The sequence below is a fragment of the Vipera berus genome (genome assembly GCF_964194415.1).
Source record: "Vipera berus genome assembly, chromosome: 4".
NCBI classification, from domain to species: domain Eukaryota; kingdom Metazoa; phylum Chordata; class Lepidosauria; order Squamata; family Viperidae; genus Vipera; species Vipera berus.
In genome coordinates, this window is record NC_138206.1 from 2,635,932 (window position 1) to 2,661,591 (window position 25,660).

Genomic DNA, 25,660 nt, shown 5'->3' on the forward strand with positions numbered 1-25,660 from the left:
ACAATTTCTGGAGGCAGGTTGTTCCACAGATTAATTATTCTCGATGCCGGGAAGTTCCTCCTGAATTCCAGGTTGCTTCTCTCCTTGGTTAGTTTCCATCCGTTGCTTCTTCTCCTGCCTTTTTCAGGGGCTTTGGAGAATAGCTTGACTCCCTCTTTTTTGGGGCAGCCCCTGAGATACTAGAAGGCTGCTATCACGTCTCCCCTCGTCCTTCTCTTCATTAAACTAGACAGACCCAGTTCCAGCCACCGTTCCTCGTTATGTTTTAGCCTCCGGTCCCCTGATCATCTTCGTTGCTCTTCTCTGCTCTCTTTCCAGAGTCCCAACATCTTTTTTTTTTACATCGTGGTGACCAAAACAACAGCCGTGCTGGTTAGGGAATTCTGGGGGCTGAGGGAAACCCCTGGGGGGAGGAGTCAACTAGCTTAGGCTGCCCCCTTGAACAAGCCTGACATGGTAACCTAGATTCGGAATCAACATAGAGCTGGAAGGGACCTTGGAGGTCTTCTAGTCCATCCCCCTGCTCAAGCAGGGGACCCTAGACCATTCCAGACAAGGGGCTGTCCGGTCTCTTCTTAAAAGCCTCCAATGATGGAGAAGGAAGGAAGGAAGGAAGGAAGGAAGGAAGGAAGGAAGGAAGGAAGGAAGGAAGGAAGGAAGGAAGGAAGGAAGGATAACAGACTTGGAAGGGACCTTGGAGGTCTTCTAGTCCATCCCCCTGCTCAAGCAGGGGACCCTAGACCATTTCAGACAAATGGCTGCCTGGTCTCCAGTGATGGAGCCCCCACAACCTCTGGAAGCAAACTGTTCCACTGGTTAATTGTTCTGTCAGGAAATTCCTGCTTAGTTCCAGGTTGCTTCTCTCCTTGACGAGTTTCCATCCGTTGCTTCTTGTCCTGCCTTCAGAAGGTGCTTTGGAGAATAGCTTGACTCCCTCTTCTTTGGGGCAGCCCCTGAGATATCGGGACGCTGCTATCCTGTCCACCCTGTTGGAGCACCCACAACCTCTGGAGGTTCCACTGGTTAATTGCCCTCGCTGAAGGCAAATAAGCGCGCTACTCACTTTCTCCGGAGCATCCTCATGGACCGCGTGGCCACACTGTGGGAGGACCTGGATCTGGAATTTCCCTGCAGGTGAGAGAGAAGAGAGCCAGGTTGGGCCAGGGCTTAAGGCAGGGGTCTTCAAACTTGGCCCTTTTATGACTTGTGAACTTCAACTCCCAGAATTCCTCAGCCAGACATTCTGGCTGAGGAATTCTGGGAGTTGAAGTCCACAAGTCATAAAAGGGCCCAGTTTGAAGACCCCCCCCTGCTTGTGGACTTCAACTCCCAGAATTCCTCAGCCAGCCACGCTGCCTGAGGAACTCTGGGAGTTGAAGTCCACAAGTCATCAAAGGGCCAAGTTTGAAGACCCCTGGGTTAAGGCATTGGGCAAGAAACTGGGAAACGGTGAGTTCGAGTCCTGCCTTGGGCACAAAGCCCAGCTGGGAAATTTGGGGCCAGCTTCACCCGTTCAGCCCGGTAACTCTACCAACTGAAAAAAACACCTTGCAGGGAAGATGGTTGGCATAAAAATTAAAATAATAAAATAAAATAATAAAAAATGAATTATAAAATATAAAAGAAATGAAAAAGAACAAAAGAGAAAAGGAAAAAAAAGGAAAGGAAAAAAAGAAACAATAAAATAATAATAAAAAAGAAAACATGAAATAAAAATACTGTAGTAAAATAAAAAATAAAACAAAACATAGACGAACCTAAAAATAATAAAAGGAAAAAGAAAAACAAAGAAAAACAAGAAAAAAATAAATAAATAAATGAAAATGTAAAGGAAAATAAAAACACTGTAGTAAAAGAAAATAAAAAACAAAATACAGAAGAAAAGTAAGAAAAAAGTCCAAGTTAAAAGTTACGTAAAATAATAATAAAATAAAATGCATAAAAAAAATGAAACCATAAAATATAAAATAAAATACAAAATAACAAAATGAAATACAAAATGAAATAAATAAATAAAAAAACTGACCGACTGCAGGGACCGGCCCACAATTACGAACGACTCAAAAGCGTAAATAAAGGTGTTTAAAAAAAATTTTTTTTTTTTTTAAAAAATTACATTAAAATTAAATTAAAATTAAAAAAAGACACACGGAGACAGGATGGTTGGATTCCCCTAAATCTGGGTGAATTCATGAATGAAATCGGTGAATTCACGAATCCTTGGTTAAAAAACGAAATCGGCAGCGATGAAGTTCACACGAGTGGCAGCAGAATTTAAAAAAATGGCCAGGTTAAGGAGAAGACGTGGCTTGGCGTAACAAACGTGTTGTCTCTTTGTGCCACCCAGAAGATTAGGGAGGGTCCCCTTTCGCCTGACGACGTGGCTATAAAAGGGCTGGTTTTTCTTTTTTAAAACTATCGGCGAGATAATTTTACCCAAATACCAAGCACCAAAGTTCAAAGGCGACGTGTAACGAATACCCACCAGGCGACCGTTATCGGTTGATAATGCGGCAAGACGCCGCAATGACGCACAAAAAAAAAAATCAAGAATCCAGGAGCCCCTTTTCTGACTAACCAACTTTATCGAACGTTGATGCCTCTTAATATTTATTTATTTATTTATTTATTTATTGATGGGATTTATATCCCGCCCTCTCTCCCGAAGGACTCAGGGCGGCTAACAACAAAACATATAATAAGTACAGAAATTAAGATAAAAAATAAAGTTAAAATCATCTGTGCAATAAATTAAAATTAAAAATTAAAAATAAATTAAAAATTGTAAATATAATTAAAATGCCTGTCAGTCCAGGTCAGCCAGGTGGAAAAGGAGTGCTTCCAACCTTGATTAGTTGGAAAAAGGCTACCAGACTCCTGATTTGGGGCTGCTACACGCTTACACGCCTCTGTTTCAACGTCTACCCGCGTTATAGCGCGCTTTAAAGTACACTCATTTGGGAAAACCAGGGCTTTCAGAGGCATCTTTTATCGTTTTGAGAATCCAGCAAATTCTTTTACGCTTATCGAATGAATGAAAAGCATGTTTTAAAAGGATGAATGAAAGGATGTTTTAAAAGGCTTGGCATCGGAGGTGTCTAGTCAGCAGGGGGTGAAAAAGAGTTCTTTTAAATGAAGCCTTCTTAAAACCGTTCCTGGATTGTAAAGCGGAGAATTTTTACCTTGCATTTGGCCAATAGTCAGATCTTTATCCAGTCTGTCAACACCTAGAAATGGATGGGGGGGGGGAAGGAAAGAGGGAAAGGCACCCATGTTAATCCGATGCTCTTGCCAAATTTTGAATTTATTCTTTACATTTCTGAATTCTCTAACAGTCAGTCTGTCTGTCTGTCTGTCTATCATCTCTCTATATCTCTGTCTCCTATCTCTTATCTCCCTGTCTCGCCCTGTTCATCCATCTTTCTCCGCTCAATATCCATTAATCCAGAGGCCTTCAAACTTCAAACTTGGCCCTTTTTATGACTAGTGGACTTCAACTCCCAGAATTCCTCAGCCAGGCATGCTGGTTGAGGAATTCTGGGAGTTGAAGAGCAGGGGTCTTCAAACTTGGCCCTTTTATGACTTGTGGACTTCAACTCCCAGAATCCCTCAGCGTGCCTGGCTGAGGATTCTGGGAGCTGAAGTCCACAAGTCATAAAAGGGCCAAGTTTGAAGACCCCTGCATTAATCTTTCTTTCTTTTTCTTTTCTTTCCTTTCTCTTTTCTTTTTCATTCTTTCTTTTCTTTCTCTCTTTCTCTGTTTCATTCTTTCTCTCTTTCTTCTTTCTATCTTTCCCCCCCTCTCTCTCTCCCTCTCTCTCTCTCTTTCTAACCCGTACATACCCACGTACAAGCCCATGGGCAAAATACAACGAAAAATTCCCGCTAGGAAGGTGTGTTAGATACGTTCGCCTCTTTGCATCGTTTGTCAAAATAACAAAGGTGGGATTGAAACAACTGCATCCATAAAATCATCATCAGGGCAGGCGACCGCCTTGAGGCTCTTCCATCCAGCTGGCAGACTCATGGGATGGATTTCTGGAAGGAGGAAGGAAAGAAAAGAGGGGGGGGGACACCCCCCGCCTACCTACCTGCTAAAAGCAGCAGTTTGGGAACAGGGCAATTGAGGAAGAGGTTAGAGAGGCCTCGGAACCAGCCATCCCAGTATCTCTCCGTTTTGGCCAGTTCGATCCGCCAAGTGTAGGCAACTTCTTTCTTGGTCTGGGGAGTTAAGAGAAAAAGGGAAACATTCAACAAACTCAAGAGGCCGAGAAGCCTCGTTGCTTACAAGCAGCGAACAGCAGGAATTACAAGGGGATGCAATTCACACAGATATATTTTATATAAGAGCCTTGGTGGAGCAGTGGGCTAATGCCTCCTTAAGTAACACCAGCTGCCTGCAATTAGTACAGGTTCGAGTCCCACCAGGCTCAAGGTTGACTCAGCCTTCCATCCTTCCCAGGTGGGTAAAATGAGGACCCAGATTGTTGGGGGCAATAAGCTGACTTTGTAATAATGCCGCTTGGGGTGTGTGTGAAAGCCCTAATAAGCAGGCATATACATAGAATGAAGGCTACTGCTAAGCTTGTAAGCCGCCCTGAGTCTTCGGAGAAGGGCGGGATATAAATGGAATTAAAATAAAAAAATAAATAAATATTTTTTGAGGGGTGGTGGTGTTAAAACCTATCCTGAAAAGAGCCTCAGTTCTGAATATACAGGAAGTCCTCACTTTAAGACAGTAGTAGTAGTAGTAGTAGTAGTAGTAGTAGTAGTAGTAATAATAATAATAATAATAATAATAATAATAATAATAATAATAATAATAATAATAATAATAATAATAATAAGAAGAAGAAGAAGAAGAAGAAGAAGAAGAAGAAGAAGAAGAAGAAGAAGAAGAAGAAGAAGAAGAAGAAGAAGAAGAAGAAGATGATGTGGGAACATAGGGTAGAAAAAGTTGTCGAGAATGAGAGGGTGAAGATCTTGTGGGACTTCCGAATACAGACAGATCTCCATTTGGAACACAACACGCCGGATATCGCAGTCGTAGAGAACCGAAGCGTCCAGCTGATTGATATCGCTGTACCAGGAGATGCCAGAGTCGAAGAAAAAGAACTGGGAAAAATTACGAAATACCGCGACCTGGCCATCGAAACTGCGCGATTATGGATGAAACGCATAACGGGGACACCCATTGTCATCGGGGCACTGGGAACGATGTCCCAAAACTTTGCAAAACACATTAAGAAATTGCAGCTTCCTGCATTCACTCCAGCAAAGCTACAAAAAACTGCGCTACTCGGAACATCTTCCATTTTAAGGAGGTACCTGGATGATACCTAGGATGCTGGCAGCAGCCCGTGTCAACCATCAGTGCCAGTCAATTTGAGTGTTCAGTTGACTGAGGTTCATGTTTTATGAATAAAAGCTTTTTGGGTTAAAATTTGGTGGAACATTCAAAAGATTTTTAAGAGAAAGATAAAGTTCTCTCCACAATTGTTTCTATTGGGCATTGTTGTAGATTGTGATGTTAAAGAAACCAATTTGATGTTGAACTTGATAACAGCAGCACAGTTACTGGTGGGACAATACTGGAAGAAGGATAGTTTGCCTACAATAGAAGAATGGGTGTTTAAAGTATCGAATCTTGCAGAAATGTCTAAGATTTCTGCTTATTTGAAGGATCATTCACAAGAAAGATATATTTCAGTTTGGAGGAGATGGATAGATTATATTCAGAATAAATATGGGACTAAAAAGTTCCATTTAGCTTATGAGTAGATTTTAGAGGGATATTGTTATTAATTTTAGTGTTAGTACTTAGTATGTATCTATGTTAAAGGGGAGTTAAAGCACATTATGAATTTGGCTAATTTTATATTATGGATAATCTTTAGCTAGAATATGATTATTATAACTATACCCTGTATTTAGCTCTGGGAAGTGGGGGGGGGGAAGAGGGGTGGTTTGGGGTGGGTGGGATTTTGGGATGTATTGTAAAATTTTGTTTTTGTAAAACTCTTTAATAAAAAAAAGTTTTATAATAATAATAATAAGTAGTAGTAGCTGTTGTTGTTGGAAGGGACCTTGGAGGTCATCTAGTCCAACCCCCTACTCAGGCAGGAAACCCTGTATCATTTCAGACAAATGGCTGTCCAGTCTCTTCTTAAAAACTTCCAGTTTTAAAAACTTAAAAACCAGTTTAAAAACTTCCGCTTCATGGAGGCGGGTTGTTTCACTGGTTAATTGTTCTAACTGTCAGGAAGTTTCTCCTTAGTTCTAGGTTGCTTCATTTAGTGACCAAAGTTACGACGGCACTGGGAAAAGTGACTTAGGACCAGGTTTTCATGCTTAACGACCACTGCAGCACCCTCACGGTCACAAAATTCGGTTGCTAGGCAACAGACTCATAGTCATGACGGCTGCAGCATCCCGGAGTGTGTGTGTGTGTGTGTGTGTGTGTGTGTGTGTGTGTGTGACGTGAGCCCCTTTCGTGACCTTCTGGGCAAGCAAAGTTAATGGAGGAAGCTGGATTTGCTGAGCGACCGGGATGACTCATTTAAGAACGGCAGCGATTTGCCTCACGAAGGTGGACGCCAAAGTCGTTTCTCAGCAGCATAAATTTCAGGCTGGATTGGGGTCATAAGTTGAGGACTGCCTGTATTTATGACGGTTGCAGCGTGCGTGCGTGTGTGTGTGTGTGTGTGTGTGTGTGTGTGTGTGTCACGTGATCCCCTTTTGCAACCGTCTAAAAAGCGAAGCCAACAGGGAAGCTACGATTCATTTAACAATCGCGTGACTAACTTAACAACTGCGGGGATCTGCTTAGCAACGGTGAGGAGAGGAAGCTCGTAAAATGGGGCAAAACTCGCTTGACGACCGTCTCGTTTACCCACACAGACTTTTTGGGTTCAATGGCTGGTCGGAAGGTCACAAAAGGGGACGTCATGACCTTTTTTGTGTTCTTTCATTTAATGAGCTTGTAAAACGTAATAAAATTAAAGCAACGGTGCAAAGAGTTGACCGGTTGCCCAGAAAGCGATTATAAAATAGTATTATTAAGTGAACAAGGCTACAGTTATAAAGAAATTAAAAGAAAAATGGGTGGGAACTTAATGAAAGGTGGCATTTCTACCGCACGCTTTTCCCAAAAGGTTTCCAGAATTTTAGCCACTACTGCACACGCAGCATGAAATACACAGTCTCTTTATCATATTTTCCTGATAATATACCTAATAAAAATAGTTCCGGTTTAAAATCTACGTGTTTTCTGAACGTCTTTTCTAGGTAAATATGTATTTTTGTCCAACTTTGCCCCAATTTGGTAGTACGTGCCTGTTTTTTTTTATTGCACTTCCAACAGTTACTAGACATGTTTCTAAACATTTTAAATACGTTTTTAAACGTATTATTATTATTATTATTATTATTATTATTATTATTATTATTATTATTATTATTATTATTATTATTATTATTTATTATTATTATTATTATTATTATTATTATTATTAATTTTATTTATATTTTAAAACAATTTTATTTTAAAACAATCTCGCAGCTGGTAAGCGGCCATCCAGAAAACGTTTTATATACATGATTTTCCTTCTACGCGGTTGCCATTGTCAACTTATGATTCCTTTCCCCGAGGTTTTTTTCCTTTTTTTGCCATTTTTCTAATTCTACACTTGTGCCCAAAGCTTTTTTTTTTGCGCCGAGCGTCTGAATTTCGATCACGCTAAACCAACCGTTCTAAGTCGAGGACTGAGTGAACATGCAGAACGGCTCCTCCTAACACTGGCGTATATCTCAGCTCCAGAAAATTTTGCACGGGCTGCACAGGTAAATTGGACCAGATTTTTTTGGGGGGGGAGGGGGAAACGGGGCTGAAAAAAAATAAAAAGGCTACCCACTTCCACGCTGTCGTCTTTCTTCTTCTTGTTGAGCGATTGTCCGTCTTCGCCCTCCTCTTCTTCCTCTTCTTCTATAATCCCTTCCACGATGGCTTTGGAGTCTCCGGGGCTGGGGGCTTCCTCGCACCTGATTTGTTTCAAAGAAATGAGGTTTTAATTGAGACTTCGAGCTCAGAAAAAAGGAATAAAACTCCCGGCAAAGATTTTTACGGCTATAGGGGAAAGGAAAGTTAACAAGAGCTCGGAAGCTTCCCAAAGCAAATTCTCCCGGCCGACTTAATCATAATCATGATAGTAAAGTTGGAAGGGACCTTGGAGGTCATCTAGTCCAACCCCCTGCTCAGGCAGGAAACCCTATACCATTTCAGACAAATGGCTGTCCAGTCTCTTAGAGCAGAATAGAGTTGGAAGGGACCTTGGAGGTCATCTAGTCCAACCCCCTGCTCAGGCAGGAAACCTTATACCATTTCAGACAAATGGCTGTCCAGTCTCTTCTTAAAAACTTCCAGTGTTGGAGCATTCACCACTTCTGGAGGCAGGTTGTTCCACTGGTTAGTTGTTCTCACTGTCAGGAAGTTTCTCCTTAGTTCCAGGCTGCTTCTCTCCTTGGTGAGTTTCCATCCGTTGCTTCTTGTCCAGCCTTTTGGTGCTTTGGAGAAGAGCTTGACTCCCTCTTCTTTGGGGCAGCCCCTGAGATACTGGAACATGGCTATCCAGTCCCCCCTTGTCCTTCTCTTCATTAAACTACACATACCAAATTCCAGCAACCATTCCTTATATGTTTTAGCCTCCAGTCCCCTGATCCTCTTTGTTGCTCTTCTCTGCACTCTTTCCAGAGTCTCAACATCTTTTTTACATCGTGGTGACCAAAACTGGACGCAGTATTCCAGGTGTGGCCTTACCAAGGAATTGTAAAGTGGTATTAGTACTTCACTTGATCTTGATTCTCTCCCTCTGTTAATGCAGCCTAGCACTGTGTTGGCTTTTTTGGCAGCTGCAGCACACGGCTGGCTCATATTGAAGTGATTGTCTACTAGGACTCCGAGATCCCTCTCACAGTTACTACTATTGAGCAAGGTACCACCTATACTATACCTGTGCATTTGATTTTTCCTGCCTAAATGTAGAACCTTACTTTATTCACCACTGACTTAGCAGAGTTAGGAATCTTTTCCGCAGTGGATATTGCCCCTTCCTCCGTGCTTCCCGAGTCCCATCCCAGAAAGTCCAACTTAGGGACAACCAGGACCTGGATGACTGAGAAGCACCACGGACAATTAGGGACGCTCTTTGGGATGGAGCCCCGTCGAAGGTTGCGAGAGCACGAACGGATTTCCAGAAAACAGGGAAGACCACAGGAACCGTTTTTCGCTTGCGCTGGAGACGCAGAAAACAAAGACCCATCCCCAACGGCCTGCGCCAGTCTTCAAGGGACGCAGGGCGAGAAACCTCCGGCAGCCAAGCAGGCCCCACGCCCGTTGGCACCGCTCAGGCGGATCCTGAGGACACAGTTGAAACTCCAGGCGGCCTCAAGGACTCTAGGAAACAGGGGGTCTTCGAACTTGGCCCGTTGATGACTTGTGGACTTCAACTCCCAGAATCCCTCAGCCAGGCACGCGAAGACCGCTGCTCTAAAAGAATGCAAATGACCAGTTTTTCTGCAAGGAGGATCAATCCTTCCATTCCCTTCCATCCGGTCCGAGTGGAAGAAGCTTCTTGGATGAGAAGCAAAACGTCTTCAAAGGAAAGCAAGGAGGGGTCCAGTTGCCTCCTGAAAACAACCAAGCCCATAGAGCAGCAGGAGCGCTCCTCCTCCTCCTCCTCCTCCTCCTCCCCCTTCGTTTTCTCCTCCACTCCGCAAAGCCCCCTCCCTTCTAGCACTGAGGATGGCACCTAGTTGGGTCATGAAACGTCTGCAAGGAAACCACTAAGCTCAGAGAGCACCAAGGACCCCACAGTTCTCCTCCTCCTCCTCCGCTTCTCCTCTTCTTCTTCCTCTTCCTCCTCCTCCTCTTCGCAAACCCCCCCTCCCTTCTAGCACTGATGATGTTCCCTAGCTCGGTAATGAAACGTCTGCAAGAAAAGCACCCAGCTCAGAGAGCACCAAGGACCCCACAGTCTGTCCTTCCTTCCTTCCTTCCTTCCTTCCTTCCTTTTTCCTCCTCCTCCTCCCTTCTAGCACTGATGATGTTCCCTGTTCCCTAGTTGGATCATGAAACGTTCTGCAAGAAAACCACCCAGCTCAGAGAGCACCCGGGACCCACAGTCCTCCTTCCTTCCTTCCTTCCTTCCTTCCTTCCTTCCTTCCTTCCTTCCTTTCCTTCCTTCCTTCCTTCTAGCACTGATGATGTTCCCTAGTTGGGTCATGAAATCTCTGCAAGAAAACCACCCAGCTCAGAGAGCACCAAGGACCCCACAGTCCGTCCTTCCTTCCTTCCTTCCTTCCTTCCTTCCTTCCTTCCTTCCTTCCTTCCTTCCTTCTAGCACTGATGATGTTCCCTAGTTGGGTCATGAAATCTCTGCAAGAAAACCACCCAGCTCAGAGAGCACCAAGGACCCCACAGTCCGTCCTTCCTTCCTTCCTTCCTTCCTTCCTTCCTTCCTTCCTTCCTTCCTTCCTTCCTTCCTTCCTTCCTTCTAGCACTGATGATGTTCCCTAGTTGGGTCATGAAATGTTGCAAGAAAACCACCCAGCTCAGAGAGCACCAAGGACCCCACAGTCCGTCCGTCCTTCCTTCCTTCCTTCCTTCCTTCCTTCCTTCCTTCCTTCCTTCTAGCACTGATGATGTTCCCTAGTTGGGTCATGAAATGTTGCAAGAAAACCACCCAGCTCAGAGAGCACCAAGGACCCCACAGTCCTCTTCCTCCTCCTCCTCCTCCTCCTCTCTTCTAGCACTGACGATGGTACCTAGTTGGGTAATGAAATATCTGCAAGGAAACAATGAGCACACACCCACAGCTCCACACACCCACAGAATTCCCTAGCCGGTTGAAGTCTACACATTTTAAAGCATTTCAAGTTCGAAAAGCGAGGAGGAGCTTTCACAAAAGGGCCCAGATGAAGGCAGGGAAGGAAGTTTCAAAAGTCGACGTACTGTTTGACCTGGCCGATCATGGACACTCTGGCTGATTCGAGATTTCTGATCTGCCCGCTCTTCACACTAGGGGGAAAAAGGGGAAAAAAGACAAGCCATCACCAACACGGAATTCGTAAGCGTCGTTTTAACTTTTCTTTTCTTTTTTTTAGCAAAAAGGGTTTACCTTGAATTTTTTAAAGCCCCACCTGTCTCCTCTCAGAGGAAGGCAGAGTAGCTAATACGGAACTCCTTGCTCAAGTTTTATTTTTTATTTATTTATTTATTTATTTATTTATTTATTTATTTATTTGATTTATATACCGCCCTTCTCCTGAAGGACTCAGGGCGGTGTACAGGGCAATAAAAATAAGAATACAGGATACAATATTTAAAGTTAAATGATTGTGCCCAATGTAGTAAGTTAGTTAAAAATAATGTTAAAATCCCAAACCCATCAGGCCAGGCCGGCTTGTTCGAATAGATAAGTTGTTGTTGTTGTTGTTGTTGTTATTATTATTATTATTACTACTTTGGCTTGTCATGCAGTCAGCCAGATGTTCGGACTGGATCTGGTTGTTTTTTTTCATCCACCTATTCAGTCCTTCCCAAGGACCTGGGAGAGGCAGATGTGGTTGTTTGTGGGTGTTAAAAGGTCTCGTCGCAGGATGTCAGCTGATTTGGAGTCAAGCTGCCTTTCGCAATTGACTGATGGGGATTTTGTCAATGCCGGTGGTGGTTCAAGGGACGCTCCCGATGTTCTGGAATTGCACCCGAGGCTGTTGGCGCTATCTTTGCTTCCGTTTGCCCTGGGTCCTATTTCTATTTCTATTTGCAGGTCTTTGTATTCTGTGATATATTTTTTTTCCTAGCCCTTTCTCTTCTGCTGTCTCCAGGCACTGCCACATCCACTATCCAGACTTTTGTGTCTTTCTTAGTGACAGCTGTTAAGTCTGGGGTGTTATGTGGCAGGTGCTTGTGTGTGAATTATAAAAAGTCCTGGAGCAAATTAGCTTCTTCCTTGTCTAATTCTGTCTCTTGTTTTACGATCCCACCACTTCTTCCTTGCAGGCAAACGATATTTCTTGCAGATCCTCCGACGCACCATTGTTGCTACTGGGCCACGCCGTTGTTTGTGGTCAGTTTGCGTGATCTTCCTTACAGCAGCTCCCCAGGTGGGTCCACGGTTTCTTCAGCTTCTTTGCAGAAGCAGCATTTAACAGAAACGCAGAGCTGGAAGGGACCTCGGAGGTCTTCTAGTCCAACCCCCTGCTCGAGCATTTTGGACAAATAGTTGTCCAATCCCTTCTTGAAAACCGCCAGTGATTGGGAGCACCCACGGCTTCCGAAGGTAAGCAGGGTTCCACGGCTTAATTGTAATTCATTTGTTAATTGTCGTTTTGCCACCCAGCTCATGGTGTATGTGGCAACTCTGAGCGGCTAGATTCACAGATGGAGCAGGAAGTTGGCTTATTGGGATGGGAGGCATCAATAGACCGTCCCCGCTTCAGACAGGAAGGCGGTGCAGAGAGTGGTGAGGACAGTAAGAACAGATCCTTGGCAGTTGCCTCCCTTCCATCCAGGACGTGGCACAGAAGCGTTGCTTGAGCTGGGTCCACAAGATTGTCTGGGACACTACACACCTCCTCTTCACAACCCGTTTTCCTTGTTCCCTTCTGGGGGTGGGGGGGCGCTCCGTGGTACCCGAAGCAGAACAACCAAATTCAGTCACAGTTTTGCTCCATACAATATTAACCTTGTGAACTCTCAGGCTTCCTCCTTCCGTTATATGTTCAAGGTGGACAGTGTTTAATATTTATTTGTTACGTATATATGTAGGGGTGTGGGTCTATACATAAGTTGTATAAAGTATGTTTTAGGTGTGTGTCATGTATGTGTACACTTTGAGAGCAAGCAACTAAATTTCATTTTTTAATGTGTGCTGTTGTGCCCACAGGAAAAAATGACAATAAAGGTTATCTAATCTAATCTAATCTAATCTAATCCAACCTAACCCAATCCAACCCAACCCAACCTAACCCAATCCAACCCAACCTAACCCAACCCAACCCAACCTAATCTAATCCAACCCAACCGAACCCAATCTAATCCAACCCAACCAACCTAATCTAATCCAACCCAACCCAATCTAACCCAACCCAACCTAATCCAACCCAACCCAACCTAATCTAATCCAACCCAACCTAACCCAATCCAATCTAACCTAATCTAATCCAACCAAACCCAACCTAATCCAACCCAACCCAACCGAACCCAAACTAATCCAACCCAACCCAACCTAATCCAACCCAACCCAACCCAATCTAATCTAATCCAACCCAACCCGATCTAATCCAACCCAACCTAATCCAACCCAACCTAACCCAACCCAATCTAATCCAACCCAACCCAACCTAATCTAATCCAATCCAACCCAACCTAATATAATGGTTCAACCATCGTGGTTGAACTTTACCTCCATTCGATGGCGTTTTCCAGAGATTTGAACGTCTTCGGGCGACTCCGAAGGAAATTTTGCATGCTGTTGAGGGCATCCATAGCTGTCCCTGCACCAATGACAGAGGGATTTGGTATTAAACAAACTGACATGTATCATGCCTGCTGCAAGGTTAGGAGAAGTTTGTCTACAGCAGGGGGTCTTCAAACTTGGCCCTTTGATGACTTGCGGACTTCAACTCCCACGTGCCTGGCTGAGGAATTCTGGAAGTTGAAGTCTACAAGTCATAAAAGGGCTGGAAGTTGGAAGACGCCTGGTCTAGAGGGGAAAATGGTGGCAACTTACCTTCCACAACGTCAATCATACAGAGGCCCAACAAGCTTGGCACCAGATTGGACACGGCTGTGTGGACAGCGATGGCCCCTCCCATGCTGTGCCCAATCAGCATAATGGGAGGGCAGAGGTCACCATACATGACTTCCATCACGTTGCCGACGTCTCTAGAAAAAAACATAAGAACGAGAGAACATAAGCTGTGTCCTGCTGGATGGGACCCCAGACCCACCTTGCTCGTTCTCCCAACTGCCCAAGGAACCCCACTGGTCTCCTAGCACAGGAGTATCCCAATTTGATGACTTCTAAGACTCGGGGACTTCATCTCCCAGCATTCCTCAGCCACCAGGGATCTCCAAACGTGGCAAATTTAAGACTCGGGGACTTCAACTCCCAGAATTCCTCAGCCAGCAGAATTCTGGGAAGTCCCTAACTTTTAAAGTTGCCGAGATTGGAGACCCCAGGTTCATAACCTTAAAACACCCTCTCCCCCTCCCCCAAAATTATGGAGCCACGTACCTGGACATTGTTTCTGCAGACAGGTCGTCGGGATTACCCACTTTTGTCTCACCTGCAACAAAAGCAGCTCAAATTAAAAGCAGCATTAACCTTGTTCCCCTATGCGTTGGAGCCTGCTGTATTAGCACGTCTGTGCATATTGTTCCTGGTGTATGGTAGTGTAGATAGTGTAATATAAACCACCATTTAATATAGAGCACCATTTATTGTGTTTACTCCTAGGTTATCTCAGCGCAATAAGACTGCATGCTCTGACATATTACATTTGTAACTGTAACTTGTATTGGTGTTTGTATTGCAATGGATATTTGTGCCGTAATTTGTACTGCATAGCACTGTATTTATATTTCTTATCTAATCAATATATGCTAGCTGAGAAATACATACTGCTAAATACTGCTAAGCTTGTAAGCCGCCCTGAGTCTTCAGAGAAGGGCGGGATATAAATGGAATTTAATATATATATATATATCCAGATGGGCATGGGGAGACTCCGAAGGCATCACCGAGCCCAGGGGTAGGCAACCTCGGCTCTTTTATGACTCATGGACTTCAAATCCCAGAATTCCTGAGTCAGCATAGCTGACTCAGGAATTCTGGGAGTTGAAATCCATGAGTCATAAAAGAGCCAAGGTTGCCTACCCCTGACCCAGCCGGTCCAAAGCTAAGCAGGATTGGATTGGATATTCTATATTTCTGCTGAGGAAACCTCATTGCTTTTCTCTAAAATCTCGTAAGAACCAGGCTTGATTCCAAACAGCTTTGAATGCCTTACCGCAGGGATCCCCAGCCTCCCAGGATGTGGACCGGTACCGGGCCGCAGCACGCCAGCAACCGGTCCGCACAAACAAGCAAAGCCCCATCCGCGGGATGCAGGCAGCACTCAAAATCATGCACTCTTCGGTCCGTGGAAAAACCTCTCTCCACGGAACCGGTCCCGGGTGCCCAAAAAGTTGGGGGCCTCTGCCTTACCGTGTCCTCTTAGATCCAAAGCAACGATCCTGCACTGGATACGGTTGACAATGGCAGCCTGAAGAAAAGAGATTTTTTTTTAAAAAAAAGGACTCAGATAGTTATAAAATCAGAGGGATGGATAGAGCTCTTAAGGAGTTGAGGTCCCACCCTTGTAGACGGGATGAGACAACAAGAATGATCTAGCGCAGAGCTAGGCCACCTTGGCTCTTTTATGACTGGTGGACTTCAACTCCCAGAATTCCTGAGGCAGGCCTGCTGAGGGAAAAGGGAGAGGTTTCCAAGCTGAGCCATGCTGGCTCAGGAATTCTGGGAGTTGAAGTCCATGAGTCATGAAGGGGCCAAAGTTTCCCCCATGCTGGCTCAGGAATTCTGGGAGTTCAAGTCCATGAGTCATGAAGGGGCCAAAGTTTCCCCCATGCTGGCTGAGGAATTCTGGGAGTTGAAGTCCACGAGTCATGAAGGGGCCATAGTTCCCCCATACTGGCTCAGGAATTCTGGGAGTTGAAGTCCACCAGTCATGAAGGGGCCATAGTTCCCTCATGATGGCTCAGGAATTCTGGGAGTTGAAGTCCTGAAGTCATGAAGGGGCCATAGTTCCCTCATGCTGGCTCAAGAATTCTGGGAGTTGAACTCCACGAGTCATAAAAGAGCCAAGGTTGCCTAACCCTGATCTAGCCCAGCATTTCTCAACCTCGGCAATGTGAAGATGTGTGGACTTCAACTCCCAGAATTCCCCAGCCGGCAATGCATCCAACTGACTCCTAAACAAAAACATGAGTCAGGTGCCAACCCTCCGAATTTTGATCACGCGACCACGGGGAGGCTGTGACAGTCGTGTGAAAAATGGCAGTAAGACACTTTTTTTTCAGCATTAGAATCGAGTGGGAGGGACCTTGGAGGTCTTCTAGTCTGGCCCCCTTCTCAAGCAGGAGATGAAGCACCCATAATGTCTGAAGGAAAGCTGTTCACTGCTGTTGTAACTTTGAATGGTCACTAAATGAAATGTGGTAAGTCGAGGACTACAGATAGATAGATAAATAGATAGATAGACAGATGATGGATGGATGGATGGATGGATGCATGGATGGATGCATGGATGGAAGGAGATAGACAGATAGATGAGAGATAGAAATTAGACAGATGATAGATAGATATAGATACCATAGATAGATAAATAGATAGATTGATGATAGATAGAAATTAGATAGACAGATGATAGATGAATGGATGGATGGAGATAGACAGATAGACAAGAGATAGATAAATAGATAGATAGAAAGAAAGATAGATAGATAGATAGATAGATAGATAGATAGATAGATAGATAGATAGATAGAGATGGATAGATAGATAGATAGATAGATAGATAGATAGATAGATAGATAGATAGATAGATAGATAGATAGATGATAGATAGATAGATAGATAGATAGATAGAGATGGATGGATGGATGGATGGATGGATAACCTTTCTTGCCATTTTTTCCTGTGGGCACAACGCCACACATTGAAATCTACTTGCCTGCTCACATAACACACATTTAAACATACTATATACAACTTATGTATAGACCTATACTTTTACATATAAGTAACATATAAATATTATAAATATTTGTACTTAACCAAAGGAAATTATGGGCTCAACTGTGGTGCTAAGGCAAGCACACCCTATATAGCAGCAGGCCCAGAGTCTTTTAGGGGGGGGAGATGGTTTTAAAAAAAAACCTGATCCAGCAACACACGAAGGAAGGGACTTACCGTGAAGACAGCCCAGGAGAGCGCCGAGTGGCCTCCACCGTGTAGAAGGACCAACAGGGGACCCTCGGACCCACTCTTGTAAACTCGAAAAGTGTATGAACAGTTAAGGACGTGACAAGCTTCTTTGGAAACAATGGAGGGTTAGGAAAAAAAGAGGACGGGGAGATATTACTGTTACGTAGAATCATAAAATCCTAGGGATGGAGGTCTTCCATCTTCTAGACCAGGGGTAGGCAACCTCGGCTCTTTGATGACTCATGGACTTCAACTCCCAGAATTCCTGAGTCAGCTGACTCAGGAATTCTGGGAGTTGAAGTCCATGAGTCATCAAAGAGCCGAGGTTGCCTACCCCTGGTCTAGAAGTCCAACCTGGATTCTATCCCTCTGCATTAACAGAGGGATGGAATCGAGACCACGTGAAGTGTTAATACCACTTTACAAGGCCTTGGTAAGGCCACACTTGGAATACGGCATCCAGTTTTGGTCACCACGATGTAAAAAAAGATGTTGAGACTCTAGAAAGAATGCAGAGAAGAGCAACAAAGGTGATCAGGGGACTGGAGGCTAAAACATATAAAGAATAGTTGCTGGAATTGGGGATGTCTAGTTTAATCAAGAGAAGGACGAGGGGGGACAGAGGAGCAGCGTTCCAGTATCTCAGGGGCTGCCCCAAAGAGGAGGCAGTCAAGCTGTTCTCCAGAGCGCCTGAAGGCAGGACAAGAAGCAACGGATGGAAACTAATCCAGCAGAGAAGCAGCCTGGAACTAAGGAGAAATTTCCTAACAGTGAAGAGAATTAACCAGTGGAACCACTTGCTTACAGAAGCAGTGAATGCTCCAACACTGGATGTTTTTACGAAGAAATTGGACAGCCGTTTGTCTGACACGGTACAGGGTTTCCTGCTTGAGCAGGGGGTTGGACTAGATGACCTCCAAGGTCCCTTCCAATTCTGTTAATTCTCTTAACCCCCTGCCCAAAGCAGGAGACCTCCGATCAACTCACCGGAATAAGGAGTTTCAAAACGTCAAACTTTAAAAGACGTTAGGTTTTTTGTTGAAAATCAGCTGTCTAACCAACCGATTGTTGCGGTGAGAGGCCGGCCTCGGTCAACCAGCATAATGGGGCCTGCCCATCATGGTCATCAATCGTGACGGCCGTAAACTGGGTCGCCCACATGAGGAATCCGATTTTACAACTCTCCCCCCCAGCGGTCACGAAGCAAACAAAAGCAGTCGTAAAGCAAAGCACGGGGCGGCTTTGCTGAAACCTGGAAGCAAATGCTAATTTGCAACCAAACCATCGTAAACCTTGATCACAGGACGGCTGCAAATGCAGGGTTACATGACGGGGGTGGGGGTGGGGGGGGAGAGGGGAGACAGGGGGCAGCCATCACGAGTTTCAGAACTGGGTCGTTAAGTATCCCCAGGGAGGTGAGTCGTAACTTCAAAGAAACCAATAAGCCATCGGTCGTAAATTGAGGACTCTCTGCATTAATTTAGAGGTGACTTACGCACCCATAACTCTCTTCTTGTGCAAGTGACACCCCCCCTCACTAATCATCTGCTTTGAAACTCATCGAACTGGATCCTCGACACCCATTTTTGACGAGAAAATGCTGTCCCAGAACTCGTTTGTTTGGTACACAATTGCGCAAGCTAGTGTTGTTGTTGTCGCTTGCCTTGTGACTCGCAACGCAGCCGAAACAAAGGTGGACGTGTTAGTCATGCAACAGCTGTTGCTTTCTGCACCTCCCCTTGCGGTCTTCTCTGAGCTGCACAAAAATCTTGTGCGTTTTGGCGCTTTTTTTCCTCTCTCATCAGTATAGGTAAAATGAACTTTTTCTTCCATTTAACTGTTTATTAATTGTTAGGTTTATTTCTCCTGTAAAGTACATGCAACCCTGTCTTTTTACACATTCCCCCTTTTTTCTCATCAGTACGGGTAAAATGAACTTTTTCTTCCATTTAACTTTTTATTAATTCTAAGGTTTATTTCTCCTGTAAAATACACGCAAAGGGACGCGGTGGCTCAGTGGGTTAGGACGCTGAGCTAGTCGATCAGAAGGTCGACAGTTTGGCGGGTCGAATCCCGAGTGCCGCGTAGCAGAGCGAGCGCCTGTTACGCGTCCCAGCTTCTGCCAACCTAGCAGTTCGAAAGCACGTAAAAATGCAAGTAGAAAAATAGGGACCACTCCGGTGGGAAGGGAACAGCGTTCCGTGCGCCTTTGGCGTCTAGTCATGCCGGCCACACGACCACGGAGACGTCCTCGGACAAGCGCTGGCTCTTCGGCTTTGAAAGGGAGATGAGCACCGGCCCCTAGAGTCGGAAACGACCAGCACGCATGTGCAGGGGAACCTTTACCTTTACCTAAAATACACGCAACACTGTCTCTTTACATATTGCCTTCAAAATGAGCCTTGTCTTTGCTTTGGGAATGCCTTAAATTTCTTTACATTATACGGGTAGTCCTTGAGTTACAACAGATTTGTTTAGTGACCATTCAAAGTTAGAATGGAAACTGAAAAAGTGACTTGCGATCCTTTCTCACACTTACAACCGCTTCACATTTACGACCGTCGCAGCATCCCCGAGGCAAAATTCAGACGATTGGCAGCTGGCTCATCTTTATGACGGCGGCCGCGTGCCGGGGTCACGCGATGCCCTTTGGCGACCTTCTGACAAGCAAAGTCCATTGGGGGGGTGGGGGGTGGGGGAAGCAGCCGGACTCACTTAAGGACCGTGTGGCTGACTTAACAATTGCAGTGATTCACTTAACAACGGTGGCAAGAAATGGTTGTGAAATGGGGCAAAGCGTCACTTAACAAATGTCTCGTTTAGCAACGGAAATTTGGGGCTCCGTTTTGGTCGTACTCAAGGACTACCCGTGCAAATACCACTTGGGGTGTGTGTGAAAGCCCTAATAAGCAGGCATATACATAGAATGAAGGCTACTGCTAAGCTTGTAAGCCACCCTGAGTCTTTGGAGAAGGGCGGGATATAAATAGAATTAAAATAAAATAAAATAAAAATAATAAACCTTCTCTTTTTTACGTATTGCCTTCAAAATGGGCGTTTTGTTCGGTTTGGGAACGAATTAAATTTATTTCCATTATTCCTTATGGGAAAAATGTCTTTGTACTCCCCGTTTTTGCGGACCAGTTAAGGATGAGTACCAAGGTACTCCAGTATTAAAAAGAGGAAGTGATGGCTGGCCTACAATGGTTTTGCATTTTTAATCTGAAAGCCATTCCTGGCTAGCAAGGACAAAATGTGTGCTAAACGGAGCCGGGGGAATACTTAGCCTTAAATATGGACTGCACCGTGGAGGGTTGTGCAACTGGAATAAATCAACCAGAGGCCAAAAGGATATATCCTGGCCGGAGTCTGTCTCAACCACAACATCTTCCATAGATTCAAAATATTGGCTCCAGGAAACCGGGCTGTAGTCGCGCTTTCTTCCAGGCCTGAAAAAGAAAAAGGAGGTGTTTAATTTCTACAAATCTTCATTTTGATTTTTTCTTTTTAATTAAGGCGAGTCTAAAAGAGAGCTGGGCATGTTATGGCCCCTGGGCCGCATCCGGCCCTTTGGCGGTCCCGGCCAGCGTGGTTCGCTTTTCATTTTGAAGGCAACTTTTCCCCCCCTAATTTAGGTTAATGCAGGCATGAATGCCTACGTGTCTTCACTCCCCTATGGGTCCCATTTTCCCATGTGACCCCTTGGGAAAATTAATGGGAGGAGGAGGAGGAGGAGGAGGAGGAGGAGGAGGAGGAGGAGATAATAACTGGGGTCCTTGGTGCTCTCTGAGCTGGGTGGTTTTCTTGCAGACATTTCATGACCCAACTAGGGAACCTCATCAGCGCTAGAAGGAAGTGGGGTTTGTGGAGAGGAGGAGGAGGAGGAGGAGGAGGAGGAGGAGGAGGAGGAGGAGGAGGAGGACTGTGGATTCCTAGGTGGTTCTCTGAGCTGGGTGGTTTTCTTGCAGACATTTCATGACCCAACTAGGTGACATCAATAGTGCGAGAAGGAAGGAAGGAAGGAAGGACAGACGGACTGTGGGGTCCTTGGTGCTGTCTGAGCCAGGTTGTTTTCTTGCATACGTTTCATGACCCAAATAGGTAACATCATAAGTGCTAGAAGGGGGTGGGGATTGTGGGGAGGAGGAGGAGGAGGAGGATGCACTGATGATGTTACCTAGCCGGGTCATGAAACGTCTGCAAGAAAACCACCCAGCTCAGAGGGCACCAAGGACCCCACAGTCTTTCTTTCCTTTCTTTCTTTCTTTCTTTCTTTCTCTCTCTTTCTTTCTTTCTTTCTTTCTTTCTTTTTCTTTTTCTTTCTTTCTTTCTTTCTTTCTTTCTTCCTTCCTTCCTTCCTTCCTTCCTTCCTTCCTTCCTTCCGTCTTCCTCCTTGCACTGATGATGTTACCTAGCTGGGTCATGAAACATCTGCAAGAAAACCACCCAGCTCAGAGAGCACCAAGGACCCCACAATCTGTCTTTCTTTCTTTCTTTCTTTCTTTCTTTCTTTCTTTCTTTCTTTCTTTCTGTCTTTCTTTCTTCCTTCCTTCCTTCCTTCCTTCCTTCCTTCCTTCCTTCGTCTTCCTCCTTGCACTGATGATGTTACCTAGCCGGGTCATGAAACGTCTCCAAGAAAACCACCCAGCTCAGAGAGCACCAAGGACCTCACAGTCTTTCTTTCTTTCTTTCTGTCTTTCTTTCTTCCTTCCTTCCTTCCTTCCTTCCTTCCTTCGTCTTCCTCCTTGCACTGATGATGTTACCTAGCTGGGTCATGAAACGTCTGCAAGAAAACCACCCAGCTCAGAGAGCACCAAGGACCCCACAGTCTTTCTTTCTTTCTCTTTCTTTTCTTTCTTTCTCTTTCTTTCTCTTCCTTCCTTCCTTCCTTCCTTCCTTCCTTCCTTCCTTCCGTCTTCCTCCTTGCACTGATGATGTTACCTAGCCAGGTCATGAAACGTCTGCAAGAAAACCACCCAGCTCAGAGAGCACCAAGGACCCCACATTTCAGCTGCAAGCTACAAATATTCTCTCCTTATCAGATATCTTAACCTCAGGATAGCCAGGCCAAATTTGGAAGATTGGGAGAGAGAAACCTGAAGCCGGAAACGTTCGGCAAGAAAAAAAACACAGCACAATTTCCTTGTTTCAGAGTCTAACATTCATCTCCCTATTTCTAAACCCTAACCCTAAAAACCCCGTTACAAAATTAACCTTGCAGATCAGCGGGAAATTGTGAGTCACTGATTGTGCCGTACAGGTTCATCTTTGACTCGCCACAACTCATCCCAAAATTTCTGCTTCCGCTAAGCCAGAGCGTTTGTTGAGTTTTGTCCCCTTTCACGACCTTCCTTGCCACAGCTGTTAAGCGAATCGCTGCAGTGGATAAGTTGATAACACGGTCGTTCAGCGAATCTGGCTTCCCCCCCCACTGACTTTGCTCGTGAGAAGGTCGCCAAAGGGGACGGCATGATTCCCGGGACGCCGCAACCATCGTAAATACGAGTCAGTTGACAAGGGTCTGAATTTTGATCACATGAGGAGGCTGCAACGGTCGTAAGTCTGAGGTCCCTTTTTCCCCGCGGCATTGTAACTCAAACAATCACTACTCAAGCCACCTGTACCAATACAGGTCTGCCTGTATTAAAAGGCTAGGACAGTGTTTTCCAACTTTTAAGATGTGTGGACTTCAAGTCCCAGAATTCCCCAGCCAGCTTTGCTGACTGGGGAATTCTGGGGGTTGTAGTCCACACATCTTAAAGTGTCCAAGCTTGAGAAACAATGTGCTGGGTTATATAATTCTTCCTTCTGTCCTTTCGATTTTACTCCGAGGTCTCTGATTTTACTCCGAGGCTTCTATTTCCAGCCCTCCCCCTCCTTGTTTTTTTGGAAAACAGAAATCCTTTCTGGATCCTCCCCCCCCCCGCTTTTCTCATCAAAGCAATGAGAACAGCTCTACTTCCCTCACCCCCTCCCCAGCTGGTGTGCCGTACTCTGCCCCCCCAGCGCTTTGCACCCACCCCCACCTCTGCAGACTGAGCCACCCCACTGACTATATATGTGTGCGTGCGTGTGTGTGTGTGTGTGTGTATATATATATATTCCTTGATAAGATTAAAAATACGAATCCCAGGCATGTTAAAATTAACAAACAAATGAACACTGGGATAGAATTAAAAACTAAAACAGTTTTTATTGCTGAAAAATCAGCAATACACACACACACACATATATATACATATATATATACACATATACGCATATATATACATGCATATATACATATACATACATACATATACATATACATATACATAGTTAACAAGCATTTGACATATATATATATATATATATATATATATATATATATATATATATATATATATATATATATATATATATATATATATATATATATATATATATATATATATATATATATATATATATATATATATATATATATATATATATATATATAACCTTTATCGTCATTTTTTCCTGGGGCACAACGGCCCACGTTAAAAATGAAATTGAGTTGCTTCCTGTCCAAGCGTACGCATATATAACCCACGTTTAAAACACGCTATGTACGACCTACGTATAGACCCTCACATATAAGTAACGTATAAATATTAATCGCTGCCTCCCCCCAAACCTTTTACACCTCCCCCCCCCCCGGGACAGCATCTCTCCTCCATGTCTCATCCGGGCAGGCTGGAGGGGGTGGGAGTCCATTGGGGTGCGGGTGGGGGTTAGTCCTGTCCATGGTGCCGGTTCTCCTGGGGAATCTAGCCGCCCCCCTTGTCAAAGGAGGCTTGGTCCTAGGGCCCCCCTCTTCCTGGTTGGCTGGGGATGATGGGAAAGGGATCTCCGCAGGGCAGGAGGATGGCAGGTGGGGAAGGGGAGGTGAAGGTGGGGGTATTGCAAACGGGGGGGGGGGTGGGTTGTAAATTAGAAGGACCAGTCCCAAGGGGGCAAAATGAGCAGTGGTCCAGATTGGTGTGTGTGTGTGTTTTTGTGTGTGTTTTGTGTGTGTGAGAGAGAGACCCTCCCCACGATCCACCCTGGCGGGGGGGGGGGGAGAAAGGGAAGAGGACGACCAAGAGTGACTGTCTCTTCCCTTTCTCCCCCGCCCCCGCCGGGCCAGGGTGGACCGTGGGGAGGGTCTCACACACACACACACACACACACACACACACACAAAACACACAATACATATAGATTAATCTGCCTTGGAAGCCAGGATTTTGATCTGGGCCACCTATCAACGGAATCAATCCAATCCAACGGGATGGGGGAAGAGGGGAGGGGGCTCGCGGCCACCCCCACCCCCGGGCCCTGCCGGCAGGGGATCATGGGAGCTGTAGTCCGGCGTCCTTGGAGGGCGCTAGGTTCATCCCCCCCCTCCCCCTCTTCCCAGCCCCCCCCAATCTTCACCCACCCCCCGGGCCACGCCCCCTCCTCTGATCCCCCCCCCACTGGAGCGTTGAGGGGGTCCCCCCCGCCGCCCGTGACGTCACCGCCGGCCTCCCCGCTTCCCTCCCGTGACGCCACCGCCGCGGGCCCCCGGTGACGTCACCGCCGCCGTCCTACCCCATGCGCATCTTGGGAGCGGCCTGGCCGCTGCCTCCGGCCGGGCCCGGCGGGCGAGGGGGCAGGCGGCCGAGCTGCAGCTGCTTCTCCAAGGCGGACATGGCGAGGGGGACGCGGGGCCGGCGGAGCAGCGGAGCGGCCGAGGGGCGTGGAGGATCCGGCCCCCGCCTTCCCAGAAGGAGCCGCCGGCCCGCCGCTCCCAGCAGCCCCTGCGCGCTCGGCCGGAAGAGGGAGGGGCTTCCGGCCCCCGAGGCGTGACGGGACGCGCTCGGGGACGCACGAGCGGAAGTTGCCGAAAGGCACCCTGGGAATCGGAGTATTAAAAAGGGAGTAGGGCCAAAGAGAAGGCTGTCCGAGCCACCAAGAGAGGCTCTACGGTGGAGCCATAGAGATAATAATTAGAGTGAGCTACACTCGCGAGGTTTAGTTTTTTTCCGCCATATATACCTGTGTTGTTTCTCTGAGTCATATGTGTGTGTGTATGTGGGCATATATTATTATTATTTATTTATTATTTATTTATTAATTTAATTTGTATACCGCCCTTCTCCCGAAGGACTCAGGGCGGTGAACAGGGCAATACATAATAAAAACAAGATACAAAAATTAAAAATTATTAAAAAGTAATTAAACAGCAATGCCCGTAATAAATTAGTACAGATTATTATTATTATTATTATTATTATTATTATTATTATTATTATTATTATTATTATTATTATTATTATTATTATTATTATTAATAATAATAATAATAATAATAATAATAATAATAATAATAATAATTGTTATATATTGAATATTAGCATAGAGCATTGTTATGCTGTCAGCCCAGCTGAACATCAGCTGTGTGGCACCCGGCAACAACAGGTGGCGTCCTAACTCCCGTCCCATTGGTCAGCCCGTTCTGGCGGGACCCTTTAAGGATGTGGATTGGGCACCGGCTTTGCCGGCAACAGTATTTAAAGGAGCCGAGCTGTGGAGACTCCTCAGTTCAACTACAATAAAGCTTTAGT

The 25,660-nt window shown here is 45.4% G+C and overlaps 1 protein-coding gene across 1 annotated transcript in view; it reads right to left on the reverse strand.

Moving 5' to 3' along the window:
* The window catches only part of PPME1 (protein phosphatase methylesterase 1), a 46,624-nt gene extending 21,769 nt beyond the window's left edge, over nt 1-24,855 (reverse strand). The window contains exons 1-9 of the mRNA XM_081327909.1: nt 24,645-24,855; nt 20,403-20,497; nt 17,034-17,125; nt 15,270-15,327; nt 14,298-14,349; nt 13,791-13,945; nt 13,464-13,554; nt 11,009-11,074; nt 7,914-8,040 (exon numbers count right to left, since the gene is read on the reverse strand). Coding sequence (XP_081184035.1) covers nt 7,914-8,040; nt 11,009-11,074; nt 13,464-13,554; nt 13,791-13,945; nt 14,298-14,349; nt 15,270-15,327; nt 17,034-17,125; nt 20,403-20,497; nt 24,645-24,745 — 837 coding nt within the window. The 5' untranslated portion in view covers nt 24,746-24,855. The remainder of the gene's footprint in view (nt 1-7,913; nt 8,041-11,008; nt 11,075-13,463; nt 13,555-13,790; nt 13,946-14,297; nt 14,350-15,269; nt 15,328-17,033; nt 17,126-20,402; nt 20,498-24,644) is intronic.
* Nucleotides 24,856-25,660: the final 805 nt, after the last annotated feature.